Genomic DNA, 21,677 nt, shown 5'->3' with positions numbered 1-21,677 from the left:
GCTATCCTCAACACTTCAAACATTCTAACTCAAATAGCACAGTTAATGTAAACTCACTTTAATCTTCTGGCAAATGTCTGTAACAAGCAAAAAGAAAAAAGAAAAACAACCTTTCTCTCTTGATGTTCCGTTTTATAGGCTACCCACTGCTTCTTCACTGATTAAAAGGCTGATTCTCTGCTTCTATGCTGACTTAATGAAGAGGACCTTAAATGCTGCTGTCATTTATAGAGAATATGCAGCCATGAAGTTTCCCTAAAAGACTTTACCTCAAAGGCCTGAAAGGTCAGTCCAACGTGGTAGCCCTCGGACACCATTATTTTCCATACACACTCCTTCATTGGTCGGTAGTCATCGGGATAATTGGGAGACTGAATCTGCCCTTCATTTTTCCTTATCTCCCCTCCACAAATTGCTGAAGAAGGCAAAACAAACAAACAATTAAGTCCCGCCCAACAGGTCATTTTGCCCGTACTTTTCTTCAAAGTATTTCAGGTTAGTTTTCTGTGGGAATGCAAAGACTATGCCATAAAGAAAACGAAGGCTATGTATGCAGCTGTCATGCTACCAAGATTATGGTGTGAACACAGTCTCTTAACTGTGTGCATTAGAGGATGATCAGTCAAGGAATATAGAAGTTTTCATTGCTGTGACATCTTAACTAAAACTAAAATCAATTTTTGTTTTTATTTATCTTGTAAGGTCTTTGTTCACTGAGATTGTTCTTTGATTTCTTATGATGATTTCTAAAGAGCTCACAAGCAAAGAAGCTTCACTCTGAGCAGAGCCCCTGCAGCTTCTGACAGCATTGGCATGCAGTATCCATGAGTCTGTCCAGTAATCCACTCCCCTGCCAGGACGTGAATCTTTAAAACAAAATCTCCCATTTATTTAAAATTTTAAGAGAAGTGAGACTCTCCTGTCTTGGAAACGATATAATCTCCTGTATGGAGAAGGGATTTATCCCCCACCACAACCTGCCCAAAAGGCTGGTTTACAGCCAGGAAGCTGGATGCCAGTTCATTGTCTTTAAGAAAAATAGAACAAAAGCATGTAATAAATTCTTTCTCACATGCTGACTCTCCCATTTAGACAAAGAATACTTCAGAACTGTACATAATCACCCTCTGTGCAGTGCCCTAGAATGGAGTATTTCACCACTACAGAAGTCAAACAGTTTTTTTTTTAAAAAATCAGTACAAAAAAAATTTCTAATTTTTCTTAGCATCTCACAGCATCATAAAACAAACATAAGAAATGTTGTCTATTTGTTTTGTCTCTCCTGTTTTATTACCGTGTCACTTACACTAAAAAACCTGTTCTTCTTGCCATTTAAGCTTACCGAGTATTTTTATTAATATCATCTTGTGAACATCAACATGTTGGCTCAGAAAAATTATATAATGGCAAAATAAGCTTTCCATATTGTTTTAATGAAATGAAAGGAAACTGAGTTCTATTGAGATGCTGGGGATGAAGTGATCTCCTAAATGTAACGTGACTTGCCTTCATAGACAGCTGCAAACCCTTTTCCTACCCAGTTACTGCTGCTACGGAACTCAATCCACAGTCTGCTGTCTGTAGATGTAAGGACTCCAGCCACTTTGTCCCCACAGAATCTACCTAAAAGAAATTAAAGAATAAAAAGAGGCTCCTAAATATGAATATGTAGTATGTATTAAATTACACACTGTGCATTGAATTAAAGACTTGTGCCCCACACTAGCCATATATATATATATATATATATATATATATATATATATATATATATATATATATACATACACATATACATATATGAAAAATCTCTGGCAATTAGAGTAGTGTTTCTCAAACTATGGGTCACAATCCCTTTAGCAAACCTCAAGTTTCAAAAATATTTACATTATGATTGATAACAGGAGCAAAATTTCACTTATAATGTAGCAATGAAAATCATGAAGAACCTGTATTAAAGAGTCAGAGTATTAGAAAGGATGAGAACCACTGCTTTAGAGCCATAACTTTATTTTAATATTTCCTAAGTAAAGCACTCTCTTCAGACCACATAAAACTCTTCAGTCAACTGATAGCCATATCATTATCCTATAAGGACTAAGAGTTAACCCTCCAAACTCATAAAAAAAAATCATGTGATGCTTCAAGGTGGTGCTGTGACTCTATGAGAAACAGAAAAAGTCTCAAGTCGTCCTGAGCAATTAGAACAGTTATCAATAGATCACCCCTAGAAGGGTACAATTTGCTCTAAACACGAGAAGCTTCTCCTCTCATCAAGATAATGACATCTCAGAACAAAAAATGTAAGATGCTCTAGGTGTCTTATATTATTAACACACACCCTGGCTCAGATAAAACTATAATAGTCCGTGGCATTGTAACCAGAATGGTCATATCAAGTTGATTCTGAATGCTGACCATATTCTGTATACATATGTATGAGCTATTAGGAGCCAATGAGTAAAGTCACAGAATTAGTCCTTCCTTCCATATCATCCCTCCTTAGACTCACTACATGATCCAAATCTTTAAACATACACACACACACACACACACACACACACACGCACACTATAAAATAACTCTACAATTATACTATACTGCTAACCATTCTTGTATTTATTCTTATTTTAAATTAACATGCAGCTACTACATATCACTGTGGCAATTTTGAATGAACTGTGTTTAGTATATTCTCCTTCTGTCTCATCTCACCCCTCCCCACTATCCTATTGCCCTGTATATTCCCTCCCTTCTGTCTCTTTTCCTCCTAATCCCTTTGTCCTTTAGTCCAGCCTCTGTCCTTCACCATGACCTAGTTTTCCCTCCATTGGTCTCCTTTCTCATTTATTAGGCTTCACTCACATTTATAACCACAATGCACTGTTGGCTCAGATCGACATATGAGACAGAGCACAAACTCCCAGAATTATATGGAGGTCTGCGTACTGCTGAAAATATACATACCCATAAATTTAAAGTAAAAAAAAACTAATTTGAATAAAAATAGTTCATAGGAAAGGTCAGTCAGTAAAGAAATACCTTTGAAACTATGCATTAAATTAAAGAGATGTGGGAAAGGACAGCACTGCATTCACTGGTACACGCATTCAAGCTACAGACAAATCTGTTCAAATGTATCCTCCATCTTGGAGGGTGTGAAGTGGTAGTCAGCTTCTCCATAATTCTTACTCCTTTCCTGGTGAGATGATGCTGTCAATCAGCTATTTCATTCAGAGCTCAGTCTTTCAAGGAACACTAGTGAGAGATTTCACACATTATCTGCATCACGTTGAGTCGGGTCTGGTGGACCCCTCTGCTCTTAACCAGGGAAGCAGATGGTGCTAGCCCACGAAGTGCTTTCCTGAAAACAGATTCAGATTGGACTCCCCAGCTGAGAGGCACTGAAATGCCTTCTTGGAATTCCAACTACACATGGGATACACTATTTCACATAGACTGAGAAACTAGAAACAGTGCTTTGTTTTCCTGAACTTCAAGTATTACATCAGTTTGACTCTTTTTTGTTCTTGCTTTGTAGTATTTCCACAGATGGCAGAGACTTGCTAAGGTAGTTTCCACATTAAGTACAGCAATGTCCATTCAGCAGGGTTTAGATGCTAGGGCTAAAGATAAGTACTGGACAAAACCTCACGTGAGCAAAGATATGACTAAAAGTGAAGGAAGTCTGCAGTCTGGGAAAGAGAGAACATCAACGCTGAGGAGATGCTGTCCTGTGGCTGGGGCTCCCAGCTCCTCCCACTTCTGAGCAATCAGAGGGCAGCATTACACTGCTTCGTGCAAGCTCCTTGTGTTGTCTGTGGTTTAAAGCTGGGAGCAGACATTCATGAGCACCGATCTGAGTTGCAGTTACTGACACAAACTACAGATGACTCTTCTTAGTCTCTGAAAGACTCTCCAAGAAACAAAGCTGTGGTGTTTATAGGAGGAGTACATTTGCTTGTCACAGGGAGGCAGCTAACAGAGTTGGACCTGATAACTCACACTGCATTAGGAAAGAGACCACACACACACACACACACACACACACACACACTTCATATACATATGTAATCTATGTAAACTATTATCCTTAAATTTCAAATTCAGTAATAAATGCTGTATGGAATCAATAAGCATAATCTTTGGAAAGCTATGCTCAATCATTGTGTTCAGATCAAATAATCTACCCCATATTTAAGTTATTTTAAATCAGTGAATCAATCTATTCATCTATTTGTCCTTGAGCAGTTTGGGGTATGGTTGAAAAAAAAACACAATTAAAATATAAACAAGTCCAATCATATAGATTGAAACTGATAACTGTTGGAAACACCATCTGCCTCTACCATGTATAGAATACAGACACAGCTACAGAAGAGAAGACTAATACCTTACCAAGGAGAGGTGACTTCCTCCAGTAACCATCTCTTACTTCAATGTAATCATACCAGCACAAACTACTCTTGTATAGGTCCATTGTAGTAAAATTCAAGACAATCTGCAAAGCACAGAGAGTAGAAGTGACTGTTAATACACAGAGATTTGATTCCACGGGGGAATACAAGACGTCAAAAATAGACTCCTTTTGTCTATATTCATAGAGCTCTAGCAACTTAATTAAAAACTTGAAACTGTATGTTCCTAGTCTCATTAGTACGGTCTGCATGTGTGTGAGCACTCACATGTATGAGAGCATGTTAGTGTGTGGGTACTACATGTGCACAGCATGTGTATAGAAGTCAGAGGGCAGCTGCAAGTGTCGTACTCTGACATCTTCCACCTTGTGTTGGAGAAAAGGTATCTGACCGCTCTGGAACTTTGCCAGGTAAGCTATACTGGAGAGAACTCCTTGGGAAGCCTCCGCTTCTGTCTTTCCTTGCACTTCCGCTGGGATTGCAGGGCCAATCGCTTTGTCTGATGCTTGATTCAGCTTTATAGTCTAGAGATCTGAACTCAAGCTAGCACTTTACCAAACAAGCCATCCCTGAGCTGCATTCCTATTGATACTTAATAAAGGCAACAGCAACACAATGTTAACCACTGGGTATAGAAAGCATTTTAGCAATTAACCTGAAATCCATAGTTTTAATGGGAGCAGTCCTAAAACAAGTTAGAACCTTTATTCAAAGAGTTTATTTTGAATTTTTCCTAGAATTAAAGGTTTGAACCATGAATAATTTCCACTTTTTCCATGAATGACTTTTTTTTAATAATTTATTTCAAAGAAAACCATCAAGACAACTATAATTATGTTAAAAATAAACACCATGCGCTCTATTCCCAGAACATAATATCTTTGTGTGTGCTGAAATGTTTAAATACAGCTCTAACATTTAGACTTATCCCTTTGAGTGTGATTAAAGGCAGATGGCACAGCAGTTCTCCAGATCCAAGAACATACATGTGAAGGTTTCTGAGCTGGGCGACCTTGTGCATGGCCCTTTATTCTTCTCTTTGTTTGGAATGATGCTGCTTTTTATAAAGATAAAATAGTCCTTAGAAACATAATTTTCCTCATGGCTTCATAAAATTCTTCATTTTTTCAAAGCTTATCTTTTCTTTCCTCTGTTATACCAAAAGTACAATGGAATTAACAAGAGACATGTACTTCTGTGATGTCAAATTATTTTAAAACCATTTTGTATGTTCAAAAGCTCAATTAACCCTCTGGCACTTTAAATATATCTAATAAAATTTAGGCTCATAATAAATTTGTTCTTTAGAAACTGAAATGGATGATAGCCAAAAGCAATAAATTGTGAATATTTAAAATGCCTTCCTATAAAACTATGGTTTATAACAATGTTCAAAGAACCTTTTAGTGAGAGTGGAAAAGCTGGATACAAGTCAAGAGAGAAAGAGAAGGAGGTAGGAAAAGAGAAAGAGAGAGCTAGAGAGAGACAGACAGACAGATAGACAAAGAGACAGAGAAAAAGATAATAAACTATCCTTCTTACATCCATATTTCAGAGTACCCTGCCAATGCTGATAAAAGATATGCTTCCCTCTTTTTATTTCATTATTATTAATATTAACATATTAATATCTATCATATTCTGATGGAAGGAAAAGGAAGGGGTATGGATTCAGGTGGGTGGGGAAGTGGTTAGGGTATGAGAGCTCAGGGAGGGGAAACCGATCAGAGTATATTGTATGAACAATATCTGTTTTTAATAAAAATAAATAAATACAAAAATGTTCAATAGCATTAATGATCCAAAAAATACAAATTAAAAACCACAGTGAAGTACTACTTCATACCTATTAGGATAACTGTTTGAGAAAGACAGAAAGATTAAAAAGTAGGTATGAATGTGGAAAAAAAAATCCTTGTATACTGTTGAAAATGTAAACTGGTTTGTCCATTATGGAAAGTAATGGCATTTCCTTAAGAAATTGAAATTTGAACACTATAGTATCTGAAAATCTTATTTTGTTATATGCAAAAATAATTTTAAAAACCACTATCTTGTTGGGGGGAGGAAAATAAAAGAAAGGAAAGTAAAAAGAAAAGAAAGGAAAGTTGATCACTGGGCTAGGGGGAGTCACACACTGGATAAAGAAAAACCATGCAACAAAACATGAGATCTATAACTAGTACCCATTTAAAGGCCAGGCAGGCATGGCAGCCCACTTGCCATCTTAAGGATTCCTGGGATGCAAAGACAGGGAACATTTGGACCAAGCAGAGCAGCTAGGTTATCCAAACTGGTAAGCTCTGGGTTGAACTGAGAGATTCTGCATTGATGTACAAGAAGAAGATCAATACAGGAAGAACCTCTGGTTCTGCATTCATGTGCACATATGCAAATGAACATGCCTAGTCCCACATACAGGTGAACACACACATATACACCCATGCACATCACACATACACACAAAAAGAGGGGAAAAGTAAAAAGAAGCACTAGTTAGAGTAAAAACTTCTGAGCCTGCACCTTCACAGTGTGAAGAATCTGGTGCAACTTATGTCTAGGTTCCATAATGCTCGCTGATGAAATTTTACTACAAAGTTGGTTTCAGTTGTCTATATAGCTCAGTATATCCACTCTTAGTTATTCACAGACAACACTCCCAGATTGAGATAGTGGATACGCATTTCACGATTGCAATCCATCACTTTCTGTTGTAACAGTTTTTATAAAATCACCTTTTTGTTTTTAATCTTCCCGATGCGCACATCCCCTCTCTTTCCTCGTTTTGCTTTTCCTTTAATCAGCTTTGTTATCCTAGTTTCAAAAAGTCCCCAAATATCCAAGAGCACAGTCCAGATCATTCTTTTCTTTCCTTCTCAGTCTCCTTCCACATTTGTAGCAACTCCTCAAAACATTATCTACACCAACACAACTTTAGACCATTCTTCAGATATGGCTAGAATACAATTTCTGGATTTCTTTTGCTACCTTATGCTACCTTAATTCCTGTTTTGTTTGCACCTACTAAAATATGAGTGGTAACACCTGTGTCCCATAGTTTCATTTGTATTCTACCTACAGCAGAAACGGGGCTTCAGATTATCCTCATTATGTGAGAAATCTGACTGTAGAGGCTCAGAGACAGAATAAGACACAAAGAAGATAACTGAAGTTCCCGAGTGGCCTCTCTTAAACTTAAGAGGGAATTTTACAATCCTGTACAAGTAGGTTCAATTTCCCTCCTAAAGGAGGAAAAGAAATCAGCTAAGCTCGAAATACGTTTATCATCGCAATCAACCCAAACTGAAAATGATGTTACTGAACCACTAACAAACAGTTAATTCATGAAAACATAGACACCTCCTACACACACACACGCACACACAGTGAGAGAGACAGAGACAGAGACAGAGAGACACACACAGAGAGAAAGACAGAGACAGAGAGAGAGACAGAGAGAGAGAGAGAGAGAGAGAGAGACAGAGACAGAGACAGAGAGACAGAGACAGAGAGCTAAACAAGAGGATAATTCTGAACAGAAGAGTTTCCTATCTTGTTTTTAATCTTCTAGTTTAAACTCCAAGCACCATGGAGGAACAAAACCGGCCTGACACTAATGTGAAACACAGAATCCTTTAGAAGTAGAAAATGTAATAAAGATAGGTTTTCTAAAATCAAATCTTGAGGCTGTGACTATGGAGGTAAAATCGCAGCCTTTGAGTAATGCTGCTAGAAGAATCCCTAGTTGAATTACAAATCAAAAGCACTTGGTAAACACTGGTTTGTTTTCTATTATAATAGTTTATGTAAACATATTGCTTCTATCAAAGAATAATAAATGAATGCGGCATTAGAAGAAGTATTTCATTCCTGGTGGTAGTAAGCATCAATTTGAAATTAATCACAGCTCCTTCGGAGCACAAATGGAGGCAAAGCAGGGAGGAAGTTCTCAGGTTTCCTCGTCTGTGAGGATATTCAGTTGCAAAGTTTAAGTGATAGACTTGCAGCTGAGTTTGCTCATTAAAGACTCTGTTTGACAGTGCTGCAGAGTGAAGAATCTTGAAGAAAGGCAGATCAGCTGTTCAAGGGTCTGGACATTTGCAAGTCTCCAGAGCAAGAATCAAAGAACATCAGCACAATCAAGACAATGCTGACCCCTTACACAAATTCCATGGCACCGTTGAAAGGCCAATTCCAATAGCCTTGGCACATTTGAGAGGTAAGGAGAGGGAACATACATACTAAGTCCATTTGGTTGATATTTAATGGCTTTTGGAAAAAGATATTTGAATCAAAAGCAACAGAATATAATAATTACTGAACTCTGAGCAGAGGAAACCTAGGGATATCTAATGCAATGCATTTGCTAGCTACACAATCTTCCCCAGTAATAGAGTTCTGAAGTCATAAATCAAGTCATTAAAGACTTGATAGACAAATTCTATCTGTAGCTCATTTTCACAAACAAACGGTCGTAATGATTCTCTACCATATTGTCTATGTCCCTTGTCTATGTCACTTTGGTCACTGTATTGTCAGAAATGAATATTTGTGGTAAACCTATAAAGGCAAAGCTATCGATTGCATGTCCTTTGTAATCCAGAAGCTATTGACTGTTAACGTTATAGCAAAACTTGTTTTAAACTACAGGGAAAACATATTCTTTCTTCTAAAGTTAGAAGCTATTCATTATAGTCCATAAAAGACTTGGGTTCAAGGTCAAGTCCTTCTCAGATTTTTAGTTTACTTAAACTTTCAAATGTTGAAGAAATCTTTCGAATCGGATGTTATCATATCAAACTTGAATTGCCATAATTAGATTGCAAAGTTTTTTGTTGGATGTTGTGACGGAAAATCAAGTAGACAACCCTCAAGCACTGTGAAATGTGCTTGTGTGCATCGCAGTCATTGTGAATATTCAAGCATCCATCTTAACACAAGGGTAGAGCCAAGAAATAATACACAAATAATAAAATAAAAAATAAAATAATCCCAATGATATTCTGCTATACTCATATAACAGTATTTTGTCTAGGCATCAACAGAGAGACTTCCTCTGACAGCAGATGGGAGCTGGTAGAGAGGCTCACAGAAAATCAGTATGTAGAATGAGAGTATAAATCAGAGAGCTCCATTAGGTCCCTACCCTCAAATATGGGGAACCCACTGGAAGAGAGGAAGGAAAGATTGTAGGAGTCAGAGGGAACGGAGGACACCAGGAAAACATTGCTCACTGAGTCAACTAGGATTGGTGCATATGGGCTCATGGAGTCTGAAGTGGCAGGCAGAGAGCCTGTGTGTGTCTGCACCAGCACTTCTGCATATATGTGTAGCTGTTAGCTTCGTGTTTTGTGAGACTCCTATCAGTGAGAGTGGGTGTGTTTTTCACTCATATGTCTGCTCTTGGGAGTCTTTCCCTCCTGTCGGATTGCCATGTTCACCTTTGCTTTGTATTCTTTTTATATTTTGTACTTTGTTTTGTCCTCTTTGTTTGTTTCTTGGAGGTGTGCACTTTTCTGAAGGGAAACAGACAGGGTTCCAGGAGAGACTGGAGGTAGTATGGGAACTACGAAGAGTGGAGAGAGGGGGGAATTGTGGTCAGGATGTATTTAATGAGAGAAGAATCTACTTTCAATTAAAAAGAGAAAAGAAGTGTAAACAAACAAAGCATCAGTTCATTTGTCATTATGCTGTGGAACATTTTTTAAAAAGACGTTAACTTTAAAGTTCCATAAGAAAGCCATCCAATTACAATGAGGGATATAAAGGAACCCAAGAATTGATGAGAGATCTTGGGACCTTCATTGAAGTCTCTATCTTTATTAAAGGTTAGGTGATCCCAAGTAGTCACACTTCTCTTAAGATTGATCATAAGATGCCTTCTCTAACTAAACAGAGAAGGGGGAGATGCCAGAAGCCAGGACCCTCGCCCTTACCCTCACCCCCTACCTTTCCCCACCTGCACAATGTCCTCTGAAGCTTGGCAACTGCAAGATCCTGCTTAGCAACTGCAGATAGACTCAAAGCAGTGTACCATATCATCTTAAGAATAGCAGGGAGACCATAACTCAAGCAGTGTACCATATCTTCTGAAGAACAGCAGGTAGATCATAATTCAAGGCAGTGTACCGTATAGACCATGACATGTTTCAAGGCACAGGCCAAGAAGATTTTGTACTTTTCCACCATCTGGCCCCTCTTACCCCCTCCCCTTGTGAAACATGCTATAAAAAAGCATTTCATGTTCAAAAATAAATAAATTATTTATAAAAAAAAACAAAAAAAAAGAGTTCAATTATATGGCAGGTAGCGGGAGAAAGTGGAGATTATATTGTCAAAGGAATTCTTCTTCTTAAAAGTGTATAATAGTATTTGGGTTTTCAATGTTTTATCAGACATCGCCTGGTATTAAGGAGAGTTTCCTTCATGTCTCCTTTACCTGGATTTTCCTTCTTTTTCTAGCTAATCGACAACTTCCACATACCATGGAATCTATAAACATGATGCCTCACCATCAACCTTTGACATGGAAAAGTATTACTCTTCGTTTCCTAGCTAACACAGTAGCTTTCAAACTTACTGCTCTTTGGTTTTTACCTTCATACACCTAGAATGTTTCCTGTGCTCTGTGACTATATAAATTTTAGGAAAGTCTGGCTACTATCAGTTCACAAGCATCAGAGGTACATAATCCCTGACGCTTTTTGGCTGACTCATATTTATGATCTAAAGCATGTTTATTCATAACTAAAGACCTACTGGATATTACTAGGTTTAGTGCCCTGACAAAGCTGCCCAGTGTGAGTAGCAATTCCTAAAAGTGTCCACAGGTGTGTCTAGATTCCTCTTCCCCTTTCCCATTCCTTGTCACTCTTTAGTCTTGATGAAAAGCTACTATAGATTCAGTCATCTTCAGACCCCCAATAAGATCTGAGTGCTACTATATACCCACAATAAGTTGCATTTTGCTTTCCTATGATATTCTCCAAATTCAGCAATGACTTTCTGGGTTACAAGGTTTCATAGTTATTGACATCAAATGTTTATTTTACACATCAGGATATACACCTATTTGAATATGATCAGTAAGATATGTGTATTAGAGAAAATGAAAAGGAGAAATGTGAATTGGAGGAAATGAAAATAAAATCTATTCATGAGCTTCACACAGTGAACTACTCATCCACCTATAATTTTGCCTCTGGTGCATGCGATTTAAAAGTTGACACATTTAGGTATATGATGTTTAACTTTCAATTATACTGTAAGTGCTTTTCCACATTCATGTTTTCTTGTTTGGTTTCCTACCCAAGTTTTCTTTATCAGAGTGTACCCAGATCAATGTTCCAAGAAGTGCTATTACTGAAATTGCCAGTAACCACAATTTCTTCTTCCTAGAATTTGAACCCTGCACATCACTTGATAATATAATTCTAGTCTATCTGTGAAGATTCGAAATTGAAATGGAAGACATCACCATTGGTCTGAGGAACATCTCACTCACAGAGTGGCAGCCAGTGACTTCATGGTGAATACACAGGGGGCCCTGTTTTTAAATCTAATCTTAAAGAAAAAGAAACTGATAGAATGATAAGAACAGATTGTGAATTTATAACTCAATCCTGTGAGAAAAAACTCATGATCCATATATAGAAAGAACAAGAAAGAACAAACAAAACACTAGTAAGCTGTAATATCAAAAATCACAGTAAATATCACTGTGATAAGAATTGTATGTAAGCCATAAAGTTATCACTATGGGTTAGGAAGACCACTGAATGCATAAAGCAGGACATGCGAATACCCACAACTACTCAAAAGAACGTGTGCGTGTATCAGTATCAGAAAAGAGGGTTACATTTTGTTTGTTTGATTGTTTATTTATGTATTTATTTATCTATTTATTTGTATTTTTAGACTGGGTCTCTATATATGGCCATTGCTGTCCTGGAACTCACTATGTAGACTAAGTTAACTTTGAACTCTACCTCCAAGTGCTGGGATTAAAGGCATGCACCCTCCTGCTTGATTTTAAACAGAGTCTTAAAGTGAACCCTGCCTAGAGATAGAAAATCCCTATATAGTAAAACCAGATAAGTATATCAGAAATATATAATATTCTAAGGATTTAATAGTCTATTATATATATAATAATATATGACCTAAATACATATTAAAAACAAAATGAGATAAATTCACTTAAAGAAAACAAAAACGTAAACATTTAAGACAACTACAGAATGATGGTAAACTGCGGCACAAGTCTGTATTATAAGATAGGATAAAAACAGCAGCAGGAATATTAGCCATATTCTGATTTATAACTTATAACGGATTTATAAAAGATTGATGAAACAGAAAACTTGCATGCATTATTGGTTACAATATATGGTTAAAGCAGAGAATATTCTTTGTAAATATTGGTCTCCCCAAGGTCACATCAGTTAGAAACTATTTTCTAAGTGAAGAATAAAAGAGAAAGTAGTAAGGAAAAAATGTGAAAAGCATATTTTATAATTAGAAAGTGAATTTTGCTAAAAATAATTTTAGGTTGAGAAAAATAATGTGACAAAATAATTAGAATGTAATAATAACCAAAGCATGAGATGATTGGTTGATTAGAATAAGGTAAAGTGGGCTTGAGAGACATTACAGTATCCATTGTTTGTACAGAAACATATAAATTCAATATGACTACTATAAACTTAGAGGTCCAGAAGGCATAGAATCACAAATTATAAGAAAAAAACACACAAGGTCTGAAATGAATTAATTATCTTCATTGCTAACTTATAACAATTTAATGTATCCACCAGTTATCATAAATAATGTAAAGAACAATAAGAAAAAAGATGATACAATTGTTGATTTCTTCTGGAAACATTTTAGAAAATATTTTTATTGGTAATCATACAAGAATAATGAATTAGTTCTAAATACTAATAGTATGATGCATTTCAACAGGATTGGAGGGGATAATGCCAGTTATTCATTGCTGTAATTTAAAGCAACTTTTATTACTCTTGCTTCAAATGTTTTCAAATACTACAAGATCTTGTTTTTAAAATTATAGTGAGCTTGAGTCTGATGATTCACACAAATAATTGTAGCATTTGGAAGGCAGAAGCAAGAGGGTTACCATGACATCAAGGCTAGCCTGTGGTAAACAGTAAATGTCAGGTGCGCCACAGCTACTTGGAAAAACTGTTCCAAAAGGCCACAAAGAAAACAATCAGAGGCATAGTTTTTCATACCACAGAAGTGACTTATTAAAGTGACCTACACAAAAGTGACCAAAACATATAACTGTATTTCAATAGACACATAATTCTTAAATTACAAACAGATATATGAACTATAAGGTTATTCATGAAACCAATCAGTAACTTTTGTGAGTAAAATTTATTTTTATTTCATAAGTACATTTTCAAAGACTCTTTCTATGAATAGCAGAAGACCCTGGACAGCTCTGTATCCATGCTGTTACTTAAAATCACCAAACATCTCTAAGAAGAACTGACATGTGATCTTCAGTAACTCAGTGTTACACTGAGGCTAATGGGTGTGCTTACAGTCATTCCATGTGAATTACAGAGTCAAATTCAATTCAAACAATAACTTGAAAAACCAAAGATTAATATCAATATATATTTGTTAATGTTAATGCAGAGAGACATTATTATGACAAATACAGGTATGAAGTTTGTTTTTAACACAGAAACGAGAAATTAATGAAGTAATTTATTCTATGTCTTACCTATTGCTTTTAATGTAATAATCTAACACAATTAATAAAATAAAGACTTGTTAATCTTTTTTTGAACTTACACATTTATTTTCACTCTTTTGCCTTAACATGTAGGCTGTTTCCCAAGAACAATATTGAAAAAAATGGAAGAAAACTATAGGCTTGGTTTTTACCTATCTGAAAAGAAATAAATTTTAAATTTCCTTAATTAGAGTAAAACTTGTAATAATAAATAGTATTTTCCCTGCCTTATTTGATCAAGGTTTACTGTTGTTTTATAGTCATTAATAGAATTGTCAAAAGACATATTTAATGGGTTATATGCATAGAGTACACATATATACACAAATTCATAGATGGACACATACAAGCATCTGAATTTGTTTGGTAACTTTAGTGGGATTTTATGTCTCCGGTTTAATGTGATTTGGGAGAATATAAATCCCTGTCTTCACTGTCTATATTGATATCAATGCCAAGGTTTTATTTCCATGTAGGTATGATATTTTCTTTATCTGTCTTCTGAAAATAATTATTGGGAGATTCTCACAGATAAAGGCCATTTCAACATGAGATTTCCTTGTTGAAAAAATCTATTAAAAATAACTATGGCTACACAATTTAAGTGTGGACACAATGTTCAAAATATATATTTAGGTTCTTTTCCTGTCTAAATCTTGTATTTATGATAATTTTTTTTCAGGAAACATTAACCAGCTTTTTTTTCTCCATCATCAATCTTTCTTGGTCTCTGTCTATTGTCCTTTACAAAAGAAAACTGTTACTATTTGGAACTTTGTTTACCATTCTACCATTTTACTATGACTTTATTCGTCTATATTTTTGCTTCTCTAGTAACTTTTATTTCAGTCCATGCTCTTTCTTCTAATGTGTCTATGGCTATAGAGCTGAGTCTATTATGGACACTAGTTCCTCTTGCAACTTAGCTCTGTTAACTTCCCGCTAATTACTGCTTTCGTGGCATTTACAGGCTTGGCATTCAAGACATTTACTAAACTACAGTTACAAATACTTTCTAGTATTCCTTATAAGTTCTTCTTGGCTAATTTATATATATATATATATATATATATATATATATATATATATATATATGTGTGTATGTGTATGTGTATGTGTGTGTGTGTGTGTGTGTGTGTGTGTGTGTGTGTGTTATATTTTTAAAATACAGGAATTTTGTCTTTCTGATGGTTTTCCAGTCAATTATATTGTATCTGATTATATAATTAATATTACATCAACAATTCTAAAGCATTCAAAAATATTTTAAATCAAGGCTTTCAAAAACTCTAGATTTGAGCCATTTTCACTTTATTTAAACATTTGAAGAATGAAATAAAAATAAAACAAAGGCTTGATAATCGAATCCCAGTTGTAATCCCAGCTGCTTGACAGGCAGAGGCAGAGGGACTATGAATTAAAGTCCAATCTGGGCTAGAGAGTTTGATTAAAGACAGGTTGGGCAACTCTCAAACACCCCACCTCAGATTAGAACGCAGTGAGAAGCGGTAGCTGTTGCCATAGTCATGGCCATGGCCATGGCCATGGCCATAGCCATAGCCATATCTCTTGCTCTTGTTCTAGCTGTGGCTGTGGCTGTGGCTGTGGCTGTGGCTGTGGCTGTGGCTCTCTCTGGCTCTCTGACTTTCTGGCTCTCTCTGGCTCTCTCTGGCTCTCTCTCTGGCTCTCTCTCTGGCTCTCTCTGGCTCTCTCTGGCTCTCTCTGGCTCTCTCTGGCTCTCTCTGGCTCTCTCTGGCTCTCTCTGGCTCTCTGGCTCTCCTATGGCTCTCCTATGGCTCTCCTATGGCTCTCTGGCTCTCTGGCTCTATAGCTTTCTCTATCTCTCTCTGGCTCTCTCTGGCTCTTTCTGGCTCTCTCTGGCTCTCTCTGGCTCTCCTCTGGCTCTCTCTCCTCTGGCTCTCACTCCTCTGGCTTTCTCTCCTCTGGCTCTCTGGCTCTCTGGTTCTCCTCTCTCTGGCTCTCCTCTCTCTGGCTCTCTCTCTCTGGCTCTCTCTCTGGCTCTCTCTCTGGCTCTCTGGCTCTCTGGCTCTCTCTCTAGCTCTCTAGCTCTCTCTGGCTCTCTCGCTCTCTCTGGCTCTCTCACTCTCTGGCTCTCTGGCTCTAGCTCTAGCTCTAGCTCACTGCTAAAGTGTTTGCCTAGCATGTTTGAGGCCCAGGGTTCAATCTCCAGCATAGCAAAATAATAATAAGGAACAATAATGGTAAATAAACAATAAGAAAACTGTATCTTAAAATTAGTAAAATACTTTACTTAGAGGAGACTGAAGGAGAACTCCTCGGGTATAAACTACCTTTTCTCCCGGGGTCACAGACACTCTCCAGATGCAGTGTGTATAGGAAGGGTAGCCATTTGGGAATCCTGGGGAGGAAAGGTTGCCACTGGATTCTTGTAGGGTTTCTCCACATGCTGAAGGGGGAAAGGCAGGAAATTATTTACTAATCATTGTAAAAGGCATGAGCATAATATATAGTGTTATATAGTAATATGTATTTTTATTTCTTTTCTTCCTTATGTTCTTTTCATAACTAGTGCTGACTCTATATCCCCAATACTGATGCCCTCTGAGTCCTGGGACTTCAGGTATGTACTACCATGCCCAACTCCAGGTAGTGACTACCCTTCAAATGAATTTCTTTTTATGTCTCTCTTAGAGAACTTCCGCATGCTTTCTGGTGTCACTAAAGATAACCATAAAACAAGACAAGAGGTGATAAATAATTTAGCAACTATGAAGTTCCCTTCGTGGAAACTTTTCTCATTCATTATCACAGCAGATAACTTCAAGGACACTCATCCTTTCCTTTTTCTACTAGGGCAATCAATGTGAATGAAAGCTTGTGGGACTGTGAGTGGCAGCTGGGTACCTAGCTGAGCAGGCTTTGAACCTCAGAGATCCCCAGGGATGGTAGGAGTTCAGCTTTGCTCCTGGGCCCCTGGTTCCTTTCACATAGCTATAGCCCCTCCCACAGAAAGGTTTGGGGCTATTGGTCACATAGCACAGGTAGAAGACATGACTACAGGCCACAGAGCCTCAAGACAGATCTCCATACTAATGAGATATCTAAAGGCCAGAGGGCGTAGCCAATTAAGCATTCTTTCCCAGACCCTCCCCCTTGCAAAAGGTATTTAACCTCAGGCCTGCCCTGAGAATACGGGGTATAGCTTCATCCACTTTCTGCCATGACAATAAATATCATAAGATCATAGCCTAAGACCATGGACTATCTCTCTTCCTTGGGGCCTGCAGTGGGAGAGTGTGGAGGTCTTCAACTAAAGAGCAGCAGTCTAATTTCCCTGTGGAGGACCTCTCTATACTTCCAACCACGGAGGCCACCAACTCAAGCAAGCAAGCCAAGCCAGCCGAGGCCCAGGCAAGTGAGTCTCTGTGACCCAAGTGTCTCACTCCCTTGGGAAGCAACCAGAGCTCATCTTTCCCACTTGGCTCCTTTGGCTCTGGATCTATCCAGCCTGTATGCTCCTCCTTCTTTGTCCTTTTGTGGCCTCCCAGCATCACCTGAGAGCCCAAGAGTCTGAGACCAGACCAGTCCGATCCAGTTGCCTCCTGACCGTGGATCAACAACTCAAAAGCTCTGGCCTGTGGGCCCCAGACTGTGTTCCCTCCACCCACGGAAAGGAGTCCCATGGCTTCTCACAGTCCAACATCTTCCTGGTGCCAGCCTGGAGGAAACAGAATCAAATTCCCACACCCCTGCCTCCATGAGCTGTGGCCCCAGCCCCTTGAGGCAACAGACATGGGACCCACAATTTAACCCATAGGACCCGAGCCCATGTACACACCACAGCCCAACAAAACCTGTATATTAACAGTGGTGTGTAGCAAATTTAAATAGTAATTTCTAAGTAAAGTTATATGCTACTTAACATTTAAAAAGTCACAAATGATGACTAATACAAATTCAATAAAGGTACTATCAGAATGTAATATACAATGATTCAAAATAAGAAAGCCAAAAACTAAAAGAGGAAAATAATCTTAAGAGTCAAGAGTCAAGTCTCAAAGCTTAAGAACACTTGCTTTATCCCCAGAAGCCACATTGTGGCTCTCAAACCCTCTGAACTCCAGTTTAGGTATCTGATAACCCATTCTGGGCTTTGTGAGTACCAGACACTCGCATGCAAGACATCCATATAGGAAAACACTCATACACGTAACTTAAAAAATAAATAAATCTTTTTTTAAAACCCACCAATTTTCTAGAATGTTCTACAAAAGTGGTTTCTCTGTTTTCTTCACTTATATGTAGAAATTTCTAGAAGAGTGATTATATAGTTTTCACTTTCTAAGCTCTTATTAGTATTTGGAAATAGGTAGCAGTGAAATTGCAAGCTACATGCTTTCCATGCTTGCTGTAGGCCAATGGATACAATTCCATTTCTGGTAACTTTTGCAAGGGACACGCTCTGCACCCTGTGAACCTAGCTGGATTTCAGTCTTTGAGAATTACTTCCTGGCCGCAGTTACTGTAACTTTCATTCAATGATCTAAAAGACACTGTCTTCCCCGTGAAGGGTATTGCACTCAAAACTGAGACATTCCCTGGATCTGATGAGGCAAAACACACAGCATGTGAACCTTCATCTCGTCAAATACTCAATAAATTATAAATGACTCCGCATATCTTGTGTTAAATAAAGAAAGATAATGACTCTGGAAACGTAAAACAGAGCTATAAAAACAGTCTGGGGTGATATAAATATTTATATCATCAGTAAAACAGACACTAGGTTTGCACAACAAAGTAAATCTAAAGTAGAAATGAGCGACGCTTATTCTGATGAGCCAGGCAGATAAAGGAATCATAGAAGAAAATGAAAACGGCCAAGGCCAAAAGCACATAATTTATCAGTTACTAAACATACCTAGTATGTTTCAAGGAGGCTTAGAAGAATCTGCTAACATTACACCACATGCTTCTAAGAAAGATAAGTTTAGATGTTAAATAACAACTGGGGATCTGAAAGTGTTTTGTGGAAAAATATATTTTTCCATTATTTATATGCGAATTCTGTGAGAATCAAATCCTCTATTAGGCAAACTGAAGTTTACGGTGTATTTCCTATAATGGAATTAAAGCAATAAAGTGGTTGATTCACAAATCTATACAAACTATGGTGTTCCAATGAAGACTAGATTCTCTAAATGTAAACCAAAATTTAACATAATTCTAAAAGTACTACTCTATAAATTACAGGCAGATTACACTGTTAAAACGTACAATAAAAGCATTTCAAAAATGAAGCCTTTGTGAGCATTTTTCAATAAACTCTGCTGTCTCCATTTCAGTCTCAACCAACGGCATACTGATTGATTTATGTTCAAATATAAAAATCAAATTTGCCTGGGTATGGTAGCTCCCATTGGCAATCTCACCCCTCTAGAGCCTGAGGCAGGAAAGGTACCTTGAGTTGAAGGCCAGCCTGAGCTACAGAGCAGTATCCTGCCTCAAAACAGCACTATGCAGTGGACTAGGGGGTGAAGGGAACTTAACAAGGACAGCTGGCATGATTTATTCAAATACTTGTCTAATATTAGAAAATATAGGAATGAGAGGGCAACCTTAATACCAATGCTGTTATTCCAAAATAATACCAAGTCTCAAAAGCTTTCAATCAGTTTCCTTGCCTGAAAAATCACCTACATTGATCATCGATTCTATGAGGTTGTTTCTTAGGGTGAATGATATGACATGTTTTAATCCTTAAATACTTCCACCTACAAATAGGGAGACTGAGGGGTGAGAGTATGGCTGTATGTGTGTGGATCACAACTACTGCCCCAGCAATAACTGGGAAAATGAAAACTATTAATAAACTATAATGGATAAATTGTTGTTGGTGTTGTTGCTGCTGCTGCTGTTGTTGCTGTTGCTGTTGTTGTAGTGCATGAGCGTGAACCTGGGTCCTTGTGCATACAAAGCAAACACTCTACCATTGAGGTGGATTGCAGCCTTTCCTTTTTAAATTGTAGTCAGGCAGGCCTTGAACTCATTCTGAGTCCAGACAAGATTTAAACTTGCAATTCTCCTGCCCTCAGCATCTCAAGTAGGATTGGAAACCTGTGTAAAATTGCTAAGGATACTTTATTATAATCAGCATTCTAATCAAATCAAAAATTAAAAATAAAATATTTACCATATGTTCTCATTCACGTATGAATTAGATACTCCATATATATATATAACTGTATATATAATATATATGTTATATATACTTTTCAATATAAAATTCTAATTTGTTACTATAAAATAGTATATTCTGATAAATTATAGAGTCTCATTTTTAAATAATGAGGCTAAATTTACTGTGGACAAAATATCTTTTGCAAATATTTTTTCTATCAATGTCCAAAATTTCAAACAAATATTTGAAAACTATCCTCTAAATTTTATAGGAATAAATTTATAATTTTCCTCAGGGTAATGAAAGCATAAGTATCTATACAATAAAAATATGTTTAATACCTATACATTTATATTACCCATTTTCCTTCAAAATTTTACATTTGTTTGGATTTGAAATGATTCTCAGAGAGAGAGAGAGAGAGAGAGCACAGAGCTGAGTGATTGAAGAGCTTGCCTGGAATTCCTGAAGCACTGCCCACAGACAGCAAGTATGGCACTACGTGTGTGTGGCCCAAGAACATGGGTGATGGAGGCAGGAACATCACAACTTAAGCAGTGCTGGGCTAAGAAGTAAGTTTGAGGTTGTTTACAAGAGACCATGTTTGTATTTGTTCTCCCATGAGATTCCTCACCTACACAGTGCTAGTCATATAAAAATTCATATTTCCTTCACTGTCCGTGCAATATCTGGTACAGTATCTTTCACATACTGAAGCCTGTTCATTCATTCATATAAGTTGAGCAGCTAATTCAAAGCATTTTCTAATGTACATGGGATCCTATGGGAGCTTATGATCTAGTTTGAGACATATCAGGTAAGAACACACTGACAGCTGTAAGATACAAGGGCAATGATTACAGAGCTTTTGTAAATGTGAGGAAATGGAAACCAGGGAGCTTTTACCTAGGGAGACTTAAGAGCTGGCAAGTTTCAATGTTCCCAGTGAAGGAAGAGGCCAAAGCAAGTGACATCATAGTTCTAAGGGAAGAAGAAAATAAGAGTGAGAAGGCAAGCCTGGAACAGAAACATCTTTAAGAGGCTGAGAATGAAAGGGCCATGTTTGAAAAAAGATAGCTGGAAAGGGAAATTAACCTTTGTATTAAGGATGTAAGAAGAAAGGTTTGCATTTTGAACGTCACTTGGCCAGCAGTGTGGCTGGAGAACAAAAGGTGCAAAGGTAAATGGAAAAGGACCACTTAAGATCTGTTCTTATTGATGCAATGAGAGAGTTTGGTACCCAAATGTGAATGCACAGCTGCAGACTAATAAGACAGGAATCCAAGAGCCAGACGACTGCATAGAAATAGACGACGGGCAGAAGAAG

The 21,677-nt window shown here is 37.3% G+C and overlaps 1 protein-coding gene across 1 annotated transcript in view; it reads right to left on the bottom strand.

Annotated features, from left to right (window-relative positions):
* Positions 1-269: 269 nt before the first annotated feature.
* LOC114637166 (tolloid-like protein 1) overlaps positions 270-21,677 on the bottom strand; it is a gene marked incomplete at its 3' end in the record, with an annotated part of 136,590 nt that continues 115,182 nt past the window's right edge. Inside the window, exons 9-12 of the mRNA XM_028785354.1 lie at positions 16,500-16,615; positions 4,399-4,501; positions 1,507-1,623; positions 270-415 (exon numbers count right to left, since the gene is read on the bottom strand). Coding sequence (XP_028641187.1) covers positions 270-415; positions 1,507-1,623; positions 4,399-4,501; positions 16,500-16,615 — 482 coding nt within the window. The remainder of the gene's footprint in view (positions 416-1,506; positions 1,624-4,398; positions 4,502-16,499; positions 16,616-21,677) is intronic.

This window comes from Grammomys surdaster, unplaced genomic scaffold (genome assembly GCF_004785775.1).
Source record: "Grammomys surdaster isolate TR1022 unplaced genomic scaffold, NIH_TR_1.0 125187, whole genome shotgun sequence".
Classification (NCBI taxonomy): domain Eukaryota; kingdom Metazoa; phylum Chordata; class Mammalia; order Rodentia; family Muridae; genus Grammomys; species Grammomys surdaster.
This window is presented reverse-complemented; position numbering and strand designations above follow the sequence as displayed.